The sequence below is a fragment of the Aythya marila genome, assembly GCF_965140915.1.
Source record: "Aythya marila genome assembly, chromosome: 6".
Taxonomy (NCBI): Eukaryota; Metazoa; Chordata; class Aves; order Anseriformes; family Anatidae; genus Aythya; species Aythya marila.
In genome coordinates, this window is record NC_139047.1 from 28,329,745 (window position 1) to 28,350,344 (window position 20,600).

General features: G+C 38.0%; 1 protein-coding gene across 1 annotated transcript in view; it reads right to left on the minus strand.

Annotated features, from left to right (window-relative positions):
* Positions 1-20,600, minus strand: part of THSD7B (thrombospondin type 1 domain containing 7B) — a 444,053-nt gene that overhangs the window by 64,378 nt on the left and 359,075 nt on the right. Inside the window, exon 17 of the mRNA XM_082763038.1 lies at positions 11,169-11,347. Coding sequence (XP_082619164.1) covers positions 11,169-11,347 — 179 coding nt within the window. The remainder of the gene's footprint in view (positions 1-11,168; positions 11,348-20,600) is intronic.

The following is a 20,600-nucleotide window of genomic DNA, read 5'->3' on the forward strand; positions in this document are numbered from 1 at the left end:
CTTCTTTAAAAGCAGTATGATTACATCCTGTACATCAAACTCTAACTAAACTATATGCTGAACCAAAACAAAATTTAAAGTGCTGTTTTGCTGTGACTGTAGCATAATCAAAAATATGCATTATGTTAACAAAAATTAATATCCCCAGGCCTGGCATGTGGACACAGATTTACATCAAAACTTATATTTAAAATTTAGATTTAAAGCTAGGATTTAACTTCTCACAGAAATGAGCATATATATGATGGATAAAAAAATGAGTTATGTGTTTTGATCCATGCCCAGATCCATGGTTACCAAGGAGTAATTTCTTAATAATTGGATTAATGCCAACAAAGATACTACTACTCAGCGGTCAAAAGAATGATTTACTTATACATATAAATATTCCAGATGGCCACTTGGGAGTAACCTGAATTTAAATTAAAGGAACAAATTGGATTTCTTTTAAGAAATTTTGAAAATGTGTACACTCATAGATGTCATATTTTCAGACTTAGTGACAACTAAGCGTTCCCACAAAAAGCAACATGAACTTTCTGAGGTGCTATAGGAAATTCCATCCACTTCACACTATGTTGAGACATGGACCAAGGAGCCCAGGGCTTCATACGCTAAGGACTTGGTTTAAATCACAAGGCAGGCAGAATTCCCACTGGAAGCCAAGGAAAGTAAAGTTGTTTTACACTTGGCAGGCTTGAGCCTCAATTCATCACTGCACTTGGATAAAAAAAAAATAAATCCCATGTATTAAATAGAACACTACCTAAGAGCATTAATGAATATGTATCAAGTAAAAGAGTTTCAGGATTTTTTTTTTTATGATTCTAAATATAATTTTTTAAGTAAGTTTTTAAAAAAATCCAGGAACAAATTTTTGTTTCAGAAACAATTAAGACTGTTCAGTGACAACACTGTAATTATGTATGAAGCTTTTTAGAAATTCCCAAATTGAAAGTAAGCTTAAGAAAAACTGAGCACTTCATTAAGGCTACACCACACACTCAGCGGAGGTGCATTACTGGAAGGACTCCCGTGAAGTTAAACGCACGACCGGCAGCTGGAACCAGGGAAAGGCTTTTCCCACCCATCCCACCAAGAAACACAAATCAAATCACAGCAAAGCTGAACCAACCAACAGAGGGCAGCTGACTCCCAGCTATAGGAAGTTCTTATTTGTGGAAAAAAAAAAAAAAAAAAAAAAAAAAAAAAAAAAAAAAAAAACACCACCAAACTTGCCATCAATTAAAGCCAAATTGATATCAAATCTTATGCAAATTGACATGGAATCTGTAATGCCAGGACTAGATACCAATATCCCCCTGAAATCTCAAAGTTTTTCTGGTGAAACTGGCACATACTCTTTAAATTTATAAAGATAACATTTGAGAAAAAGGGAGATAACACGGAAAATATTCAAATCAGATGACTCCTCTGAAACATGCAACTCAAAATCCTTCCATTAAAACTGTTAATATTTTTTAGAACTTCTCAAACGAGCTACCTCTTCATCTCTGCTCTACAAAAAACCAAAAATTAAAAAAAAAAAAAAAAATTGAAGTTTTCATTCTTTAATGTTAAATTATGGGGGAAAAAAACAAACAGTTTTTAAAAGGCATTCCAGTTACAACCTTAATTAAGGGAAAAATGCTACAATAACCCACCAACAAATAAACTAAACTAAAATAAAAATCACCCAATGGCGACACTAATACAAAACAATAAAACTGGTTGTTCTGTTATTCTAACAACATGTGGGTCGATACTTAAACCAAATTAATTCTGTGTTAGAACATAAATAACCATTTTAAGCAAGCATACTTTTTAAATTATTAAAGTGCAACTAATATCTGTTTACTGTGAAACCACAAATCAGTCTCATCCCTTTTAAAACTAATCCGTAACTCTAACAAACACATAGACCATATTTGCCATCAAACTCTAATCAATGCTAGGTAAACTTTATTAGGTGCACTAACGTTTAATTATCTTTGGTTGTGAGTTTGAATTCCAAAGCTAATCTGGAACATCTGATACGCTGTTGTGTGTGTGTGCCACATCTGTTAGCGAGCACAAGGATTCACAAAATGTTCCCTTCATAAAATAATGCATGTTTCCTGGTTAAGTTACAATATGGGAAACAGCTGACTCAAAAATAATATAAATTATATAAAGGATTAAAAGCCCTCATAACTTTTAATTAAGCAATATATCACAACAGACTACAAAGGACTGCTGATTTATGCACTCCTCAAGTAAGAAGCAGTAAATAAAGTTAGACAGGATAGCATATACGTCTTATTGGAGCAGAAGAATCTGTCCATTCACAGTTCATTAATACATAAAAATCCACTTGTCCTGTTTTTCTGTGGGTGGCTATAGCTCCCAACGCACTTATTTGTATCAGTAAGACTTGTCAAGATCTATAGCAAATGAGGAAGGATTAACTGAATCTGGACGTGATCTGTACATAAACCATGGAGCTCTGACAGCCAGGTTCTCCCCCTAGGACCTGGGGCGCTTCTGGGAGCTAAGGACGCACCTGCAGACTTTGTTTTCATTTAATTGTGCTTTACCACAGAAGAAAAGCAAGCAGAAAGAATAGGAAAAGCTAAAATCCTTCACTGGGACTGGAAACATATGCACTCCCTAGCTTACACAAGCTCCATATCGCACTCTTCCATAGAGCCGTATTTGCTGCTGCTTTCTTAGTGTGCCCATTGCAACAGGCATCTCAGGAGGCAGGGACAGCCCTACACAGCTCTACGATAAACACATTTTCTCCTTTCTTTCCCCCAAACCAACTGGTATGTGACCAGAATGAATTTCAACTCTTGGAAGATATCCCTTGCAAATACCAGACCTCCCTGACATGGGGGTTGTATCTGCAATCACTCAGAAAGCTGTAATTGGGCCTTGAAATCCAAAATCACAAAGTGGCTCATATTCCAGCTATCAGCCTGGTAATGCTGATGATCCTGATGCTGTCACCTAAAAAAGATGCAAGATTCATGTATTCAGCTTGCAGTTCAAATGCACACGTCTAGCTGGTGGGAAGCCGAGCACAATCCTTGCAGTCATGTGAGGAGACATCAGGAGGCATACAGAAGGTCGTTCTCACTTTTATGCTGTTGTCTTAGAGGAGGAAACCAATTAAGCAACATAAAAAGAAAATAAAATCCATTCCTGAATCTATCAATCAGCCACCTTACATAAAACAAAGCAAACCGAACAAATGATATGGGTATAATTTCTGGGAAATGGCCACAAGAAATGTCTGCATCAGAAAAATTATTAACACTTGTTAAGTATTAATCAATGATAACTGCTGTACACGGAACAACACAGATATATTTAACACTTAAAAAGGCAAGACTGGGGTTATTTTAAGGATCGTAATGCAAGTGTTTCAGCATTGCTGAGCTTCTTAGTAACTCTGACAGATGATAACATAACATATATCTTCTTGTCCATTCTCCCTGTTTGAACAGCAACTTCATTTCAAATCATTGCCTCTTATTCAAAAAAGTCAGAAAATGCAAAAATCATAGACTTTGTGAAGACATAGGAATTTTCTGCTCTGGAATCTAGAATATATTCATAGCATACAGGCATGTCAGACCCACGGCAAGCACAGATCTCAGTGTGGGGGTCCATATGATACCCATTCAGACTTGGATTTGGCTGACTGAAGGATATGTGACACACTCTGCCCTGCAGAGAGGAAACTCACTTCTTCACCCCAATTTTCCCAGCATCAGAGCTGGGGCAGACAGCTGTGATGTCCTTTCTTACAGCTTTCTTACCTAGAGTAGCCTTCCACTGGCTTCAGACAGTAGTGGATGGCTAAATCAAGCTAAAACCATCACCAACTTAACCCAATTGTCCAACCCAACCCAATCCCCACTTCGTTCTATCTGGGTGCTCTGCACTGTGGTTGCGCACACACCTCCTCAGACCCAACACAGAGCTGGGCTGCCTCCTGCTTTAACTACTTCTGTCTAATGCCAAGATCTTGTTGAGCTCCTTCTTCAAAAAGTTTTGAAATCATTACATGCCACGTTCTATAGAACTATAAATTATTGCAATTAATTTCATTACTTGACTTGGAATCTATTTCAAAAGAAATTTCCATATTCATGCCTTCTATTATAGCAAACATTGTTTTGCAATCAACAAAATAATATTTTAGAAACCAATTTTGTACACACCGAAATTATAAGAGTGTAGAGTAAAAGAAAACACATTAACATCTTCATTTAACTTGCCAAAAGCAAGAGAAGTGACACCTCTCTCTGCAATTCACTGTTTCTGAAGACTACATAACGTGGTAAAATACATGATGCCAAATAGCTGTGTTTTTCACCTCTTCTACCATAGGAAATGGTGAAGATGGACCAACATGTTTTATTCTGAATATTCTCGTGTTTATTCAAATCAGAGCAAAACCTTATTTTAACTGTTATGCAGTATTTCCCTTCCAGAATGATTGTGAACCTACAGCTGAGGACAAATTCTACCACAAAACTTTCTGGAAAAGAAAGAGAAAACACTCGAAAAGTAGGAAGAGGTGGTGGCGGTGGGGGGAGAACGAGATTAAATCTGCTGCCAAGGAACAACTGAGGCATCAATCCTCTGTGTTCTTCTGCTCCTAAGACAAAGACAAGCAAGAGTAAGTTCAGTCTCAGTGTTAGACGCTGTCACGCTGATTTATGACACACAGCACTCGCTGGTCCTCCAACATGACATATTGTCCACAAGAGATTCAGTACAAACCAAACTTCTTTCCTTAAAAAATATTGCCTAAACCAATTTAATTTCAGTTCCTTAGGTGAAACGCTAATACTTTGCCCACTGGGCAACCCAACCTCCTAAGGCTGATTTTCCATTTAATTCTATCTCCTCTGTACAAAAGCAAGTAGGACAAAGCACTTTTAGTGTAGCTCCTGTCTTTCACAGCATTTGCAGTATGTTATCACATTAAACAATTACTATTTTCTCCAACAACAAATGTAGGAACTCTGCACTTCAATCAGAAATAATTATGAGTAAATTTTCAGTTCAAGAGGTGCAAATGTATCATTTTCTTCTACAGCAAAATGTCCTGCTTTGATCCACATTTCATGAAGAAGGTGGTAGGGACTGTAGTAGACAGAAAAATGCAGTTTAGTCAGTTAGCACAAGGGTGTTAATTTTTGTGGATTCAGAACAATTCTGAGAATTAGACTGACATAGCGTGATATTTAATTTAGAAAGTGCACATATTCTCACAATTACAGAAAACAGCATTACAGCATCTATTAATATGTATTATCATTACAGAGGAGTGTGAAGGAGCTATCAGAATATGTAGTAAAGTGAAAAATACTTCCCAGGAAGTTGTCAAATGGCTCCATTTTACAAGGATGAAGCTTTTTGTGAATGGCAATTGGGACAATATGCTTATATGACTTTGTATTTATGAGAAAACTTGTAGGAGAAATAAAAATCAAATATGCATAGCTATTGAAACCAGATGAAAAACTGATATACGCTGGGAAATACTGTACATGCTACAGGTTATTAACCTGAAGGACAACATGGGAAATGCTCTATTTCCTTTAGCAAAGGAAGCAGTACTGCTTCACATGGTAGGCTTTTCAGACACTGTCTTCAGGATGATGAGATACCACTCAGGCTGTACAGAACTGGCTTGCTACTTTTGGCCCATTTAATGAACTGCATTACAGTTAAGTATTAAAACTCCCAGTCACAGACAGAAAAGTGTAAGGAAACCATGAAGTTTTCACTATTTTTTGAGACTGAAAATTCTCCCACATGATTGTACCAGGCAAAAAATAATAATTTTTATGATACTGTAAGAATGCCCTGGAATCAGAGGACAAACATTTTCTATAGTGTAATTCCTTCCTTTAACTCTGAGTGGAAGGAAATCTGATCTTCTGAAGGTAAAACCGACAGTAAGGACAGAACTTTGTTTCCAGAAATTAAGTTGCACATAAAGCAAATGAGCATTGATAGAGCTAAAGGAAAATATAGGTCAGCTATGTCCTTGCGTGCCACAGAAAGGGATCTCCCACAGCTGGTGGTACTGCAGCCTGTGACAGGGCTCAAGAATAAACTACTGGCATCCATTTATGAGTGCCTTCCAAAAAGTATGGTGCCTTTCTGACAATCAACTATCTATATTATAAAAGAAGTAATTTATGCAGGAGCTATTTATAGATAATATATTATCAATTATATTCTTGAAGACTGATTTCTGACACTAAAATGCAAGGGATATCCACCCAGGAACTGGATGTGAGCTAATTCTTTGACAGCAAAGAAAGAATGCTGGGTTCAGACTTAACTTCTAACACAGGAATCTAACGGTTTTGAAAATGCACACACACACATAAACACATGTTTGTGTATACATAGATAAACACATGTTTATGTATACATAAAATATATATTTATGCAAGAGAAAAATGCACCTATTACAACAAAATAAAACACAAAACCAAAAACTTATAGTCAGACATTCAGAATTAAGAGAAAAAAATACTACTATAATATTTCACAGTCAGATAGGAGACACAAAAATAAACCAAAGAGGTTGCAAATATTTTCTGTCAGCAGGTAAGTACTGGAATGTAACTTGAAGGAAAAAAAAAACAGGAGAAATACAGTAGTGCTATATGTTGCTTCTTCAGAAACTTTATTGTATGCAAAATTATTGCTCTTTCTGAGAGCAGTTACCTACCTAAGTGAAAATGGACCTTGTTTCATTACAGTGTCTTGTGATAAGACATGCTACATTGCTCTTCCTTAGGCAGAGTTCTTCTGACAGTCTAAAGCTTGCAAGCTACGAATCGGGGCATTTTTGGATCATGGAAACTTAGCTTGCAAAACGCAAGCCAAAAATTGCCTTGAGAAACCACTATGAATGTAAATCAAACCTTAGTCTGCATGCTGCTGTGTTGCTTATTTATAATTTTTTTTTTTGAGGAAGTGTAAGAAGCCCTGGAAACATCTTAACAAATGGTCTTTCTTGAACAAACCTTTACTAACATTGCAGATCAGAAAATGGGAAAGATCACATACATGACCCCAAGCTCAGGTTTGGCTCCAGAAGATAGTGACTTCTGCAGTTAGCATCAGGGTTCAAACCCATCCAATCTTCCACATTCCAATGGCGAGTTTTCAAAGCTTATAATTTTGTAATATTTTTTACTTTTGAAATTTGACACATTTTTGCTAATAAAAAAAAAAAAAAAATCCTTTTCCCTTGGAAGTGTGAGTTGAACTAAACCAGTAATTTTCTATGAAAAGTTTACCAGAAAATCATACATCTCACACTTGTTTTTGAGAGGTCTGAGCTATAAAGATACCACTGTCCTCCTTTTCTTTATTAAACTTGTGCATTCAATTTCAGGAAAAGTACTTTCATTTGTAATGTGCAGCTGTCTGTATTTCTCATATTCTGGAGTGAAAACTGGAAAATGTCATCAAGAACAAAAAAAAATTTCATTTTAAATAAAGCAGTAAGCTTAAATTTCAAATGCGTCTTTCCTGCTATGCCTGCCTTTACAAAGGCCCTTAATCCTTTAAAAATGTTTGCTTAAATACATACAATATATACAAAAGCAATAAACCATTTGCTATGATATTTGTCCTTTAGCAGGAGCAGGTAAGAGCAAGAAGGGGAGGAAGGAAAAGGAGGGAAAATCTTGACAAGAATATATATTAGAGCAATCAATAGAAAGATAATCCTTGGAATTCGTGAGTCTTTAAAAGAAAATGCATTTTCTTGTAGTAATCCTAAAAAACTATAAAAGAATATTCAAGCAATAAACTCCCCATAACTCATATTTAACCTTTAGTCATGTAGAACTACATATTAAATAGCTTAGCAACTGCATGCTGTGTAAGTGCATTCAAATAACAGCAGAAATAGAAAAATGTAAATGCTACAACTCTTTTAACATGCAATGCACAGCCAAGAACATCTGCCAGCTGACCCTATAATCCAATCGGCTGTTCAGAAGCAATCATAGCCTTAGATAAGAGCTCAACAACTTCTACATGCAATGCCCATTTTCTTTAAAAGATTTAACAAAATACAGTTAACTAACTCTTAAACAATTTTCAAACACTTGGAGGTACAAGACAAAAGTAATTCAACATATCACATGGATTTGCATTAGAATACTGTCATCTTTTCCCCCAAATATTGTAATTCACTATCTAATTTCATGGGACAATAATACAGAACAAGCTGAAAGCTAAAGTGACCGTATCAAATCGAGTGATAGCTCAGAGTTTACTTCTCACATGTACCGCACCAGAGAAACTCTATAGAATGAGAAGGTCTACAGGCAGAATGGGCTTAAGACAGCTGAAAGAGTGGTTTCAAGATCCTCTTGTTATCAGGGAGAGGCACCTCCAGCCAGGGGTGCAGCCCTCAGGTCCTAGGCAGCTCCCCCACCCCATTTAGCACAGGGATTGCAGGAGCAGCTCCAGTGTCTGGCTCCAGGCAGGCACTCAGGGCTCCAATGGCATGTTGTTAGCACCAGCTGAATTTCCTGCCAGAAGAGCCAAAAAACTCCACGGAATTAGGAGCGTAAACCCCATGGAATATAATGCAGGAACAGGATGTCTCATTATCTCAGTATAAAATTAAATTTATGCTAAAAAGTTCTGTTCTAAATACAAAAGCAAACTGCACTGCCATGACTGAACTGCTTCTAGGAGGACAGTGTGCTGTAAAAAGGTTTTTCTGAATCAATAATTGTTATATTAATCAATAAATTGTTTTGATCATACAAATTGCTCTTCTCTCTAAAGCAGCAGCCTTGCTGTATTGTATCTGTATTGGCAGGGATCTGGAAATGGTGGGAAATTGTAAGAGAGAACTGCTGGAATACTGTTTCAAGTTACGCTCTCTGTACTTAAATTCATGTCAATTTTCTGAAAGGCATTGGGAAAAAAAATGGACTTAAAAGGGTTTGACAAGAAGCCTAGAAAACACCTTTCAAAAGAAGAGAGTTAAAAAATTATTTGGCTTAATGAGAAAAAGACGCAAACTGACCAAGGGTGTTAATTATAAGATAATGGAAAATGAAGGGTTCTCCAAAGTAATTGATTAAGTAATAACAAGATTCAAGCTCAGAAACAATAATTTTAAAACAATAACTCAAATACTGGAGGAAATAATAAAAGAAATCTACTGGCACCTAGAGGAGGTTTAGTCTTGATTTTAAGTTGTCTAAAGTCTTTATCAAAGCATAAAACACAATATAGCATTGTCACCAGCAAAAGATAAAGAAAATCACGCACCAAGGTGACTTAGCTTTCTCATGCCTGATACCACAGAAAAGTAAGTATTGTATTTCAGGTATTTGACCCAGATTATGGGATTATGTAAAAATAATTAGAAACTCACAAATTAGTATATACAGAATTATGGAGACTTTTGCTCTAGGACTTAAACAGTGCCCACCTCGGAGGAAAAAGAAGACACTGCCTTGCCCTGGATTAAAAATATGTGTCCAGCTTTGTTAAACATCAGTACAATCAGCTAACCCGGTTCGCCATCTGAACAGACAACTTTTTCGTGCTGCAATGTGCCTAAGGACTTCAGCATTTCTAAATCAGTGCTGGAAGTCAAAGTCCAGTGGGTGCAGAGCAACACTCGTTCCTAACTGCACAAAGGATTAAGAAGTATATGGGGAGCCAAAAAATACAAACACACACACACGTGTGCATAAATATATAGACATACTTATAGATCAAGCCTTGTGTTCCTGGTAAAGGGGCAAAAAGCACCAGCCACATTTATATTAATACCAGCCATAACGCCGATAAAGCTTACAGAGACACAATTTCCAAGTTTAAACAATTTCTTTCCTCCAGTATCTTCCAAAAGGGTATTGGAATTAGCAAATCTAATGTGTGTGGGAATAGACAACACTTTATAGCAATGTTTCCTTTTAATAGAAGTAGTCTGCTGTGTCTGTGGGTAACAATCCCAGTATCTTTTCATTACAAAGGAGCTTATTGTTACCTAACAACTTACTGTGGGATTTCATTCTGCTTCTCTGGCGATCTCTCTGATCTATTAAGGAAAGCACTGAGGTATGGACAACATACACTTTATTGCAGTTTTATATTTTCTTAGTCCTATGAATTTCAAACAGTAATAAGCAAAAAAAAAAAAAAAAAAAAAAAAAAATTAACTAGCTTCTCACAAGAAAAATAATAAACTGTGAGGAAAATTAAGCAAGTTGAGAATCAGGTGGTAGAAGTGGTGCTGCCTCCCGGGACACGACTGCTGCTGCAGCGATTGCACAGTAAACAGGATCCAGCAGCTCTAGCACCTGTGAGCCACTATACAAATACATCTTTGTAGGAAGACTGTTAAAGGCCTACTACACAAATTGTACAACATATTATATATATACACACTCACATATTCATAATATACATCAAGTCCCTTCGGCATGACAGTTTCTGTCCTATTAATTAATTTTCATAGTTGAATTTGAAAGAGCGGGCCAAACTAATAGTACTTCATCAGTGTTAATTAGCATTAAGAATTAATCAGTATGTGTAAGAAATCTCTATTAGTTTTGTAGAAATGCATACAGCATTAAATGTCATTTAAATAGATGTTGATTTTTTTTAAGAGCAGCAGTTTAGAGATTATTTTCCTCTAATGGGACACTTCGATATTGAATATACAGAGGTTAATGTTGAAGGAAACTTGTGTTGTGTCTAAGGGAAATGTTGCCAAAAATAGTAATATATACTTAACAAATGTTTCTGCAGCTACCATAGTCTCGGAAAGAATTAAAGATTTTTTAAATGTCTGTGACATCTCAGTTCTCTGATGTTTATATGCTACCCAGGTGGAATTATTTGTCCAGGGCTTCCTGTGCTATGGTAGATAAAAACTGTCTTTATATAAGAAATGAGGTGTTTCATGTCAAATTCTGCTGTAACATGAGCATCTTCCCCTCAATCCTCAAGAAGTTCTAGGAGTACCTACAAAACCCAAAACAAAGAAGGGTCCCCGAGATAACTCCTGTTTGTAATTTCTTCACCAGCTCAGTACTTTACAATCTCAGTTAAAACTACAGTAAGCACATTGAGATTTCTTTTGGCTATTTAACACCACTCACCTGGTTCTTGAGATCCAGTTTGGGGCAGGGGCGACCTCCATTGTAGGGCTTCTCCTTAAGCCATTTGGATCGGACTTTCACACCTGTTCCACAGGAAGAGCTGCAAGGAGTCCAGGTGGACCAATCACTTAATTTGCAATCAAATGGACAAGGAACCGTGCAAGATTCTTCAATGTAGCCTAAACCAAAAAATTAAGAGAGAGGTTTTAATCACCACAGCTCGTGAACTCTGATGATATGTCTCTGAAGTCTGTGTAATCAACCCAACATGAGAACTTCTTAAAGAAAAGAAATTTGGCAGACTGTCAATGCTTTCCCATTGCAAGATAATGATTTTATTTGTAATGAACAGCAGTGACTAAAACTAATTTCTTCGTTTAGTCCAATTATTATTAATTTGGATGACCACAATAAAACTGATTGATATGAAGGATGTACATTGGCAAAAAGTATCTGTTGTGAAGTGGGCAATGGACAACAGGTGGTAATTATCCTTCCTATGAGAATCTGGCCATAATATATTTTGGAGAACTAAGTGTACTGCCCGATTTTGTGATCCTACAGTGTTATTTTGTCTGCCTATATGGTCACCCTGGGCAGGGAGTCGGAGCAAACATCTTCCCAGGAGACGTCCCATGGCCAGTGGACTCACCAGGGCTGTGCTCCTGGCAGCTTCACCAAGATGCACAAGGTACGTGTCTGTAGCCTGCCAGCTGCATCCATCTGGGATTTGTTCTTGGGAGAAGGGAGGAAACACACCTCCCTATTTTATCTGGTAGTTCTCTTCATATATCTTTGCAACCATTTTGATTATTCTGCATTTCATAAATGGCATATGAAAACTTTGCTTTCACCTGCACCTGACTTTACATAAAAGTGCTCCCAGGATCACTTAAAGTCAGAATACCAAATACCTTACTGCACTAAAACCCCGTAGGGTTTCTTAGGACAAAACCAGGTTTCCTCCACACAGACACAGCCCCACAGCTGGTTTAGGAGCTCCTGAGCATCCCTGCTCACACGCTGCATTCATTCTCCTCCAGTTTCTATTATCTGGTTGTCATGTCTGTACATACTATTTTGATTTAAACAAAAAAGAGATTTCATGTTCAACCATGAAAGTCAGTGGCTGCTAAGATCAGCCCTTATTACAGAAGGCTTAGTCCCTCTGACAGCTCTAGTAATTATGGTCATGGAAATAACAGAATTTCATCCATACTGTATTTCTGACATTTCTCATTTTTATGTCCTTTCTTTTTGTTTGTTTTTCAGCCCACTAACTCCCTATGTATTCCTTACCTGCAGAATACCAAATTAACTGATTTAACTACACTTTTAAGAAGGATTTCTCCCCTCTCTATCAAGATGACAGTCACAACAGCAGGGGGAAACAGAAATATACACAAGAAATAAAAAAAAGTAGAAGCAGCTTCCCTCCACAATGTCTGGACAAGAGCCCTGAACACCCAGGAAACACTGAAGCCAAGGCAGGGAGATTAATCTTGCCTGGCAGCTGGATTTACCAGCTCTGCCACGTCCAAACCTGCTGCTGACTTTAAACCAGGACCGTGTTACATCCAGAGCATCAATCCGCAGCAGCAGCATGCTGCCTCCCTCCTGGTCTTCATTATCAAGAAAGCTTTCAGACTTATTTAGATATCTCCCATCCAGAAAACATCCCCCTCCTAGGAGTACAAGAAATACTGACATTGTTTTTGCAAACACTGCCTTAAAAAAAAAAAAAAAAAAAAAAAAAGAAACAAATGTAGTTCCCCCTTCAATGATGCTCTGTTTCTTCTTTCTTTTGCTTCGTGCTGGTACTCTGTTCCCTCTTCCTTTGCACAGCCACCCTGTTAGTCTGACAGCTGCGATCGTTTCTGCACAGCAGTTCCTCCTAGAGCTCTTTCCTAAAGCTGCACAGCTGTCCCTGTACAGCGTGCTCTGCTTCACTTTGCTACCTCTTATCTCTGTGAGTTGCGTTGCCTTTTCATTTGTGGCTTCAAAGCCACTGGCATTAGGCATCTTAATTATTTCCTACCAAACCCATTGGTGATCACATATCTGAGATAACTCAACTCTGCATGTTTTGTATTCTCATCGAGCTGACATTATACCCACGCATGCACATATACAAATATTTCCAAAATACACTCCCTTTTTTTCCTAAAATGAGACTCCCCAATTTCCCACCAACATTCTATTCCACCCGCTTAGGTTGCCACTCAGAGCAGTTCATAAGACGTTATGATAAGTAAAAGAAATTTTCTCATAATAGATTTATGAGAGGCATTTCTTAGGCAGTACTCTAAAGAGTTCTCTTCCACCACTGTATGAAATATCATTTTTCCTTGGGCTGTGTGACAGCCTAGGTAATTAACTCTCAACAGAAACAAAGAAAGTGCCTTGTTTTAAAGGAGGATTAGACAGAGGGGTTATCAACTTATCAGTGAAGGCAAAATGGGCTAAGCCTTTTGGCAGTTCAAGATCTACCTCCGTAATAAAAGAAATATAATAAAAAATATAAAAGTAAGAAAGAGAAAGGAAAAGTATAATAAACAAAACTAAAGAAATCTTTTCTATTTCATTGCAGCAAAGTACTGTGGGGATCCCTCAAACCACAGGATTTCTAAAGACTTCCTGGTGCTAAGAGGCCAGCTTATTCCTTTTTGAGTTTCTTCACCCATATTTATAAATTATATTAAGTATAAATAAATAATATCCAGCTAATAGAGCATTACGTTACCTTACTGCCCAAAAGAAACAAAATTTCCATATTCGACAGTGCTAAAGAATCAAAATGGGAATATAACTTTCTTTTAAGCTCTTCTCACAAGCCATCATTATATCTTCTATTAACCACTTGAGGTCAATCCACTGCTGAGATTCCCATGATCAAAGATTTCATTCAATAAAATAAATTCCTACAAAAATCTTTCTGTGATGAATCTTCTCTGCTCAGATATACAATGTCTTTACAGATATCTTTTTACAAGAAACTACTAAATAATGTTGCACTCAGCTCATCTCCAACCCTTTCATTACTTTGTATCTCTGTAGGAACCCAGCAATGGCTTGCCAATGTCAAGGGGCTGAAAAGAGTTGAGTTTGGATACATACGGTAAACCTAGATTTGCACTTTTTGCACTGGGGTGGTGCATAACACAAGAGACAAAAAAAATAATATATATATATTATCCTTTTATCCTAATTATATATTATATATATATATATATATAAAATTAAAACCAGCTACTAATAACAAATTCTACATTCAGGCTATTAATGGTAGAAGTGACAGTAAAACACAGTTACAGACCAAAACCAGAGAAATATTTTGACTGTAACAGAACATGAATAAAGGAAAGAGCATGCATATATTTCTGAGTCACTGTCACTCAGCCTGGGGAGATTAACTCATGGTTGAGCTTACTCATATGGTTTTGTCAGTCATCTTTAAGCACCTCACTCATCCATTGCATTCCCCATTTTTCTCTCATCTGTAGAACCCAAGATGAAAGATTTCTTGAGTTTCCAAGACCTATGGAAAAAGACATAGGCACTCGCAAACCCTGCCCAGCCTGTTTTCCATGTTCTCTCTTCTTTTGAAGCTTGCTTCCACTTTATTTATTCCTCAAAAGCTCAAATAATATTGCATTAAAGCTCGTTTAATTTAGAAACTACATATGAGAGCCTTTGCACTGTCTGAATCATGCTCCTGCATGTCACTGAGCTTGAGAGCTTGAGCACAGGTGTCGCAGGAGGTAGTGACAGAAACTCCAATGCATGGGAAATTGTAAGTAGGCACTTTGAAACACGCTGCTAGGAATAGTCCTGAATTGACAGGAAAAAATGAACTGGATGAACTGGCTGATCAAATAAGGTGTCTTTTGTTTTGTTTTGTTTTGTTTTTTAATGTTTAAGTGCTATTGTTTTAGTATTGATACATTGCCAAGATAATAGGACGACCAAATGCATTTACCTAGGCTGCCAAGCTCATTTTATTATTATTTATTCATTAAGAACAATGTGCTTGTTGCACTACAAGCCACAAATGGAGTCTCTTCCCTAAAGTGTCCATAACAAACAAAGTACCCGCAGAATACACAGGATGTACCGGGGAGGCACAAGATGTAACAACTATTATTCTTGCCTCATTTTTTTCTCTGCAACCCAAAAGCGATGAAGCAGGACAAGGCAGATGAATAAAGCAATGGTGATGGTTTGGTAGGTGTTGGAAGTGCAGGCTCGAACGCATGGTGTAGAAACTGTTCTTGTCTCATTTTTGCTGTGCAACCCAAAAGAGCCAAGGAGATGGCTGAATGATGGTCTGTGGGATGTCAGCAGCGCAGGGGGATGGATTTGTACAGTAGCACAATGTCCTTCCCATCTACCCAAACCTACCCGAACAACACACGTCACACCAGGCACAGCCAGTAAGGGTCTGCAGCATCCATCTGTGTCCCCCTCTGCACTCACAACTGGATTGTGGTGGGAGAAGTAGGCAATTAGGAGGTTTACAGGCTAATGTGAGACGCTGACATCCACTTGATTGTTGCACTTCCAAATGATAAATTTGCCGAGGGTATAAGGTCTGTGTGCAGCGTTAAACAAAAGTGCCAAAAGGATTCCAAGAGGCAGACTTAAAAGTGATTGGAAAATAAACAACATTCCTCCGGCAGCTTTGGAAACAGATGCACTTCTAATTGAATTGGCTTTAAACTCATTTGTATCCTCTCTAGCATATTTCATCATTTCAATTAACAAACTTCTAGCAGTTCTACCCTTGTTAGTAAACCTTGAGGTGCTTCATAAAATTCAAGGTCATTACTAAGAGAGGGACAATTCTGCATCACCGCTACTGCCGCTAGTAATAACACAAGTAATTTCCCTTGGAGTCTCTAGGATAAAAGAGATCATCCTTCTACAAGCATGAGAGAAGCAAAGTGGACGGTGACACAGGAGAAATGTTTCTAATTACACAGACCAAAGGTAGAGGGGAAAAAAAAAAAAAAAAAAAAAAAAAAGAATCATTTTGCTATTTGGTAACCGGCTGTGAAATATGTAGAATAAGACCAGTAAATCCACACAGAGCTGAAAGTCTAATAGCTAGGGACTTCATTAGCGAGACCTGGTGGACCATGGCACTTGGCGGGCCAGATTCTGCTCTGCTAAAGCTTCGGGATCAAACACAGAGCAAGGTGGTGTTTTAATTTGGGTTAAAACTCTGCATCGAACAGCTGAGATGGGATCTGCCAGCTGACCACGGCACCACAACCGTGCCCCAGCCAGGGCAGCCTGTGGTTCATGAGCCGCAAGAGGAGCAACTCGTCCCAAGCAGTCCTGGTCCAAACATTTAAACCTTGCTCCAAGGGCAAACGTTATTAACTGAAGGAAACTAAGCAGAATAAATCTGGGATTCTTAAAGTTTCTAACAACTTCAGTTGCATCTGAAAAAGATGTAATATTGCCAGAATAAATGTTTAATCTTTTTTTTTTCTTTCTTTTTTTTTTTTTTTTCTAATATGTGAGGATTTGAGAGATTTTATACATTATTAGTTTGCTAGCTGGGAAATTTAAGAGATAATCTAATGAATTCATTCATTAAACATACAATGAAAAAACAGCAGAAATAACTTCTGCATCAAATATTTTACAAAGCTTGAATAATGGATCACCTTAGCATATTTATTCCCACTGGCTCTTCCCAACAAAAAGGCACATGCTCTCGTTATCTCGTAGGAGACTGATTATAGATTCTAAATAGACCAGAGAGGAACTGTAAAGAATGCTGTTAAGTTTAATTCATCGTTATTGTTATTGAAATTCATCCAAAGGTTGGTTTTATTGTTCAATTTCACAGCCTCTATAAATCCTGACAAGGCAGTCGGGTTGATGCTGACTTTGCATTATGATTCCTAATTTACTTTGATTTTGCATTTTCTTAAAAAATTTGCAAGCTTACACCTTGTCCTGACTTAAATACAAGCTGTGTTAGTTGCTATATTTAATCTGTTAACTAAATAAGGAAATTTCCTTTAATTAGCACATTCCTCACAGCATATTGCAAACCAAACCAAGAACTCTTCCGGAGAAGAGAGACTCGTCTGCTGCCTTCTGAGTGCAAATAAACAGGACCTCACAGTGTAATTCATCTCGCGGGGCACTTCCGACACAGACGGGCAGAAATTCACTGCACAAATCTGTCTGGGCTCCAGATCACAAAAGGAGTCCTGGAAATGATCCCTGCTCTGCCCGCAGCAGCTCCCCTGCGGTGAAGGGGTGGGCCGGCTGCTTGGGCGCCCCAATGTCTTAGGAAAGTCTTTACTCAAATAAAAACTCATGCACCAGGATCAATGGCGCTTAGGCTGGGAGCTCAGCTGTGTTTTCCTATATGCTTTGATCATCACTCTGCAACTGGGAAAATCATCTATCTGCTTTCTCCAAACAAAACAGAATAGTTTTTTTTTTTTTCTTTTTTTTTTCTTTTTTTTTTTCCCTTTGTCAGTGTATTCATCCTCTGCATATTAGGAAAGAAATTCATCCCACTGTACTTCATTAAGAATTGTTTAGTGTACATGTTCTTACAGGCAACTCAATTCATAATAAAAGCAGATATGGTAAAACAAACCCGAGATAACGTTTACTTTTTATTATTATTATTATGAGATGTAGATAATGAAACAAGGCTGTTTTTGAAGGCTGTACACACATCTGCAATACATCATGAAGACAAAATTAAATTGTCCACAGAACGTCAAATTCCCCACTTTCTCGTACATCCGACTTCTCTCAAAGGCCCAATTCCGCAGGAGCTGCAAAAACAGATGTTCTTTGCAGAGTGCCCTGAAGATCAATACAGACTTGGGCTATTTGGACCATGTGGGAAGTGTTTTCAAGAGACAAGGGTCCGGCTCTGGGAGAAAGCTGTCACCAAATGGCACCGAAACTATCTGCCCCCTCAGTAAATCACACAGGGCCGGAAGGTCAGTGGCTTCAGGCTCTGCTGGAGCACACCAAGAAACTCAGCTTTGGAGTTCGGGGCCCTCCACGGAGAGCATCTTATTGCCAGTTCCTAAACATACGACGTCAAGCATTGTCAACACAATATGCCACCGAATTTCGGCTGCCAAATTATGACCCCAAGACACAGGCAAGCCTCATTTAGACAACTTAGTTTGCAGAACAACTCTGTGGTTTCCATTTTACAGAATAGGAAATGCTGATGCATTTCTTTGTACCCTGATAATTAGCAAGCGTTGTGCACTAGAATACTGTGATTATTTCAGACAGCATAAACGACCAGATGACTCTGCAGAAGGGAGCACAAAGCAATTAGATAAATTTGCAATAAATATTATCAAGAAGGCTCACGACAACATGAGCAAAAGATAACTTTTTTTCTTTTTCTTCTCCTTTTTTTTTTTTTTTTTTTTTTTTTTTTTTTAAACATACATTCCTTGTACTTTAATTTACGAACTTGGGAAGTATTAACAAGTGTAAGGGCCTCTGCTCAAGAACAGGTCACCCAGCCCCTGGGAAGGCACTGAGAAACTCCAGAACCCTCGCTGACCTCTGCAGCCTCCCTCCCTGCCGTCGCGGGAGGCAAGTGACACAGTGACCTCCCAAATCAATACATCTAAATCAATACACTGCCTCAATTCCTTCTTGTCTCATTGATGCTAAATGAGAAACCTAACGACATGCTTTAATTATACTTGCGCCGTCCTGAAGATGCCACTAACCATTATGCACGTCAGGAAAACCTGTGAGCACTGCCCTGAATGGCAGATAGCTGCTGCAGGGTCCAGCCCCGGGCTCTCCTGACTGAGGCTATTCTGTCATGATGTCCTGCTTGCTCCAATAAGAAATTTCAATCCGCCTCCGTAATGAGGAAGGGACACAAAGACATCCCACCTTAAATAAAGATGTAGTAAATATATATATATATATATGTATCTGATAGAAACAGGGTGTTAAGAACAGGAACAGTCCTCCTGGCTTTTCACAGCTTAAGCGCAGGCAAGGGGAGAGCAGCACAACTCATTCAGATGATGGAAAACCTTGAGATGGAAATAGGACATTTTCGTGACGTAAGCAGGCCCCTGCACAGAGTATTGATGTGCTGAATTCCTCATAGATTTTTGTTTCAATTTTGCAGCGTGACTTTGAGCACTCTGGTTGTGCACTTCAATCTCCCTGCTGGAGCATTTCCTGGCCAATACATTCAGACAGAAGCAGAGAGCAATGTAGTCTTGTTAAATACTATAGTTTTTAATGGTCACTCCCCTGGTTTACTAAATACAAATGAGATCTGAGATTTCCCAGAGGGAATATGTCTGTAGTGAGGGATACCAGAAGCTTTGTAAACCAAGCTCATAGTTATTTAATTTACACCATCCTCACTTACAAACATTGGAGAACAGAGAGATTTCAAAGTGTAACTCACACCCAGCCATAGGCTAAGGAAAGATAACTGCTCAGATACTCATCAATATCATTACAATAATCCTTAGAGCACATTGTGTGTAAGTAAGTTTAATTTTATCTATATTTTTTAATTAAGGCTCACTTCTTCAAAGCTTCTAAACTCAGACGTTGTTATGTTTCTAAGTGTCTCCCAACCTCTGATCAAGCAGACTACGTCATTCACCTTTAAAGATAGCCACTACTCGCCCATCTCCCCCTTCCATGCTAATCTGATTGTTGTATGCTGTGCCCCAGCAAACTCACTGCTGCCCTGGCAATCAGCTCATCTTATTTAGACACTTGCCTATGTGCAATAAGTGGTGTTCTTATTTTTGGAGGACTCCTGCTCCACACAAGCAGAAATACATGAATTTGTCTCTGAAAATCCTCAGAATATGTCAAACGTGAAACCTGTAAACACTCACTGGAAACAACTACGATGCCTACTATATGCAGGTTGCACAGGGCTCCCTACCAGTGGTAAAGATATGAAACTGTGACTTCCCATTTACAAATGACTTGTCATCCATTTATTTGCCTTACAGACTTACTCATTGGAGCTATATAAAAAGCAACCAGCTTAAAAACAAAAACAAAAAACATTGAAAAATAAAAAGCCTTGTAAGACACAAGAGGAATCCTGTGAACTACATGAATATATGTCACTTCTCAGTTCAGTTACACATCTCTCAAAGGGATCATGAAGCTCTCCATGAGCAGGAAAAGTAGAGGTTTTCACATTAGAGTACTCCATTCATGAAACGCCTTCGGTGAAAATAGTATTTCTTCATACTTCCAGAATAACGTACTAAATGGAACGATACATAGGGGGAGAAAAATGTTAATTCTGAGCCTATCTTTGTATGATAACATTTTGTTAGAGCCTTGTTTCATAACAGCATTCGTAAATGCATTGTTAAGGATGAAGAGACCAGCCACATTTCAAAAAGATACCTTTACTGTAGC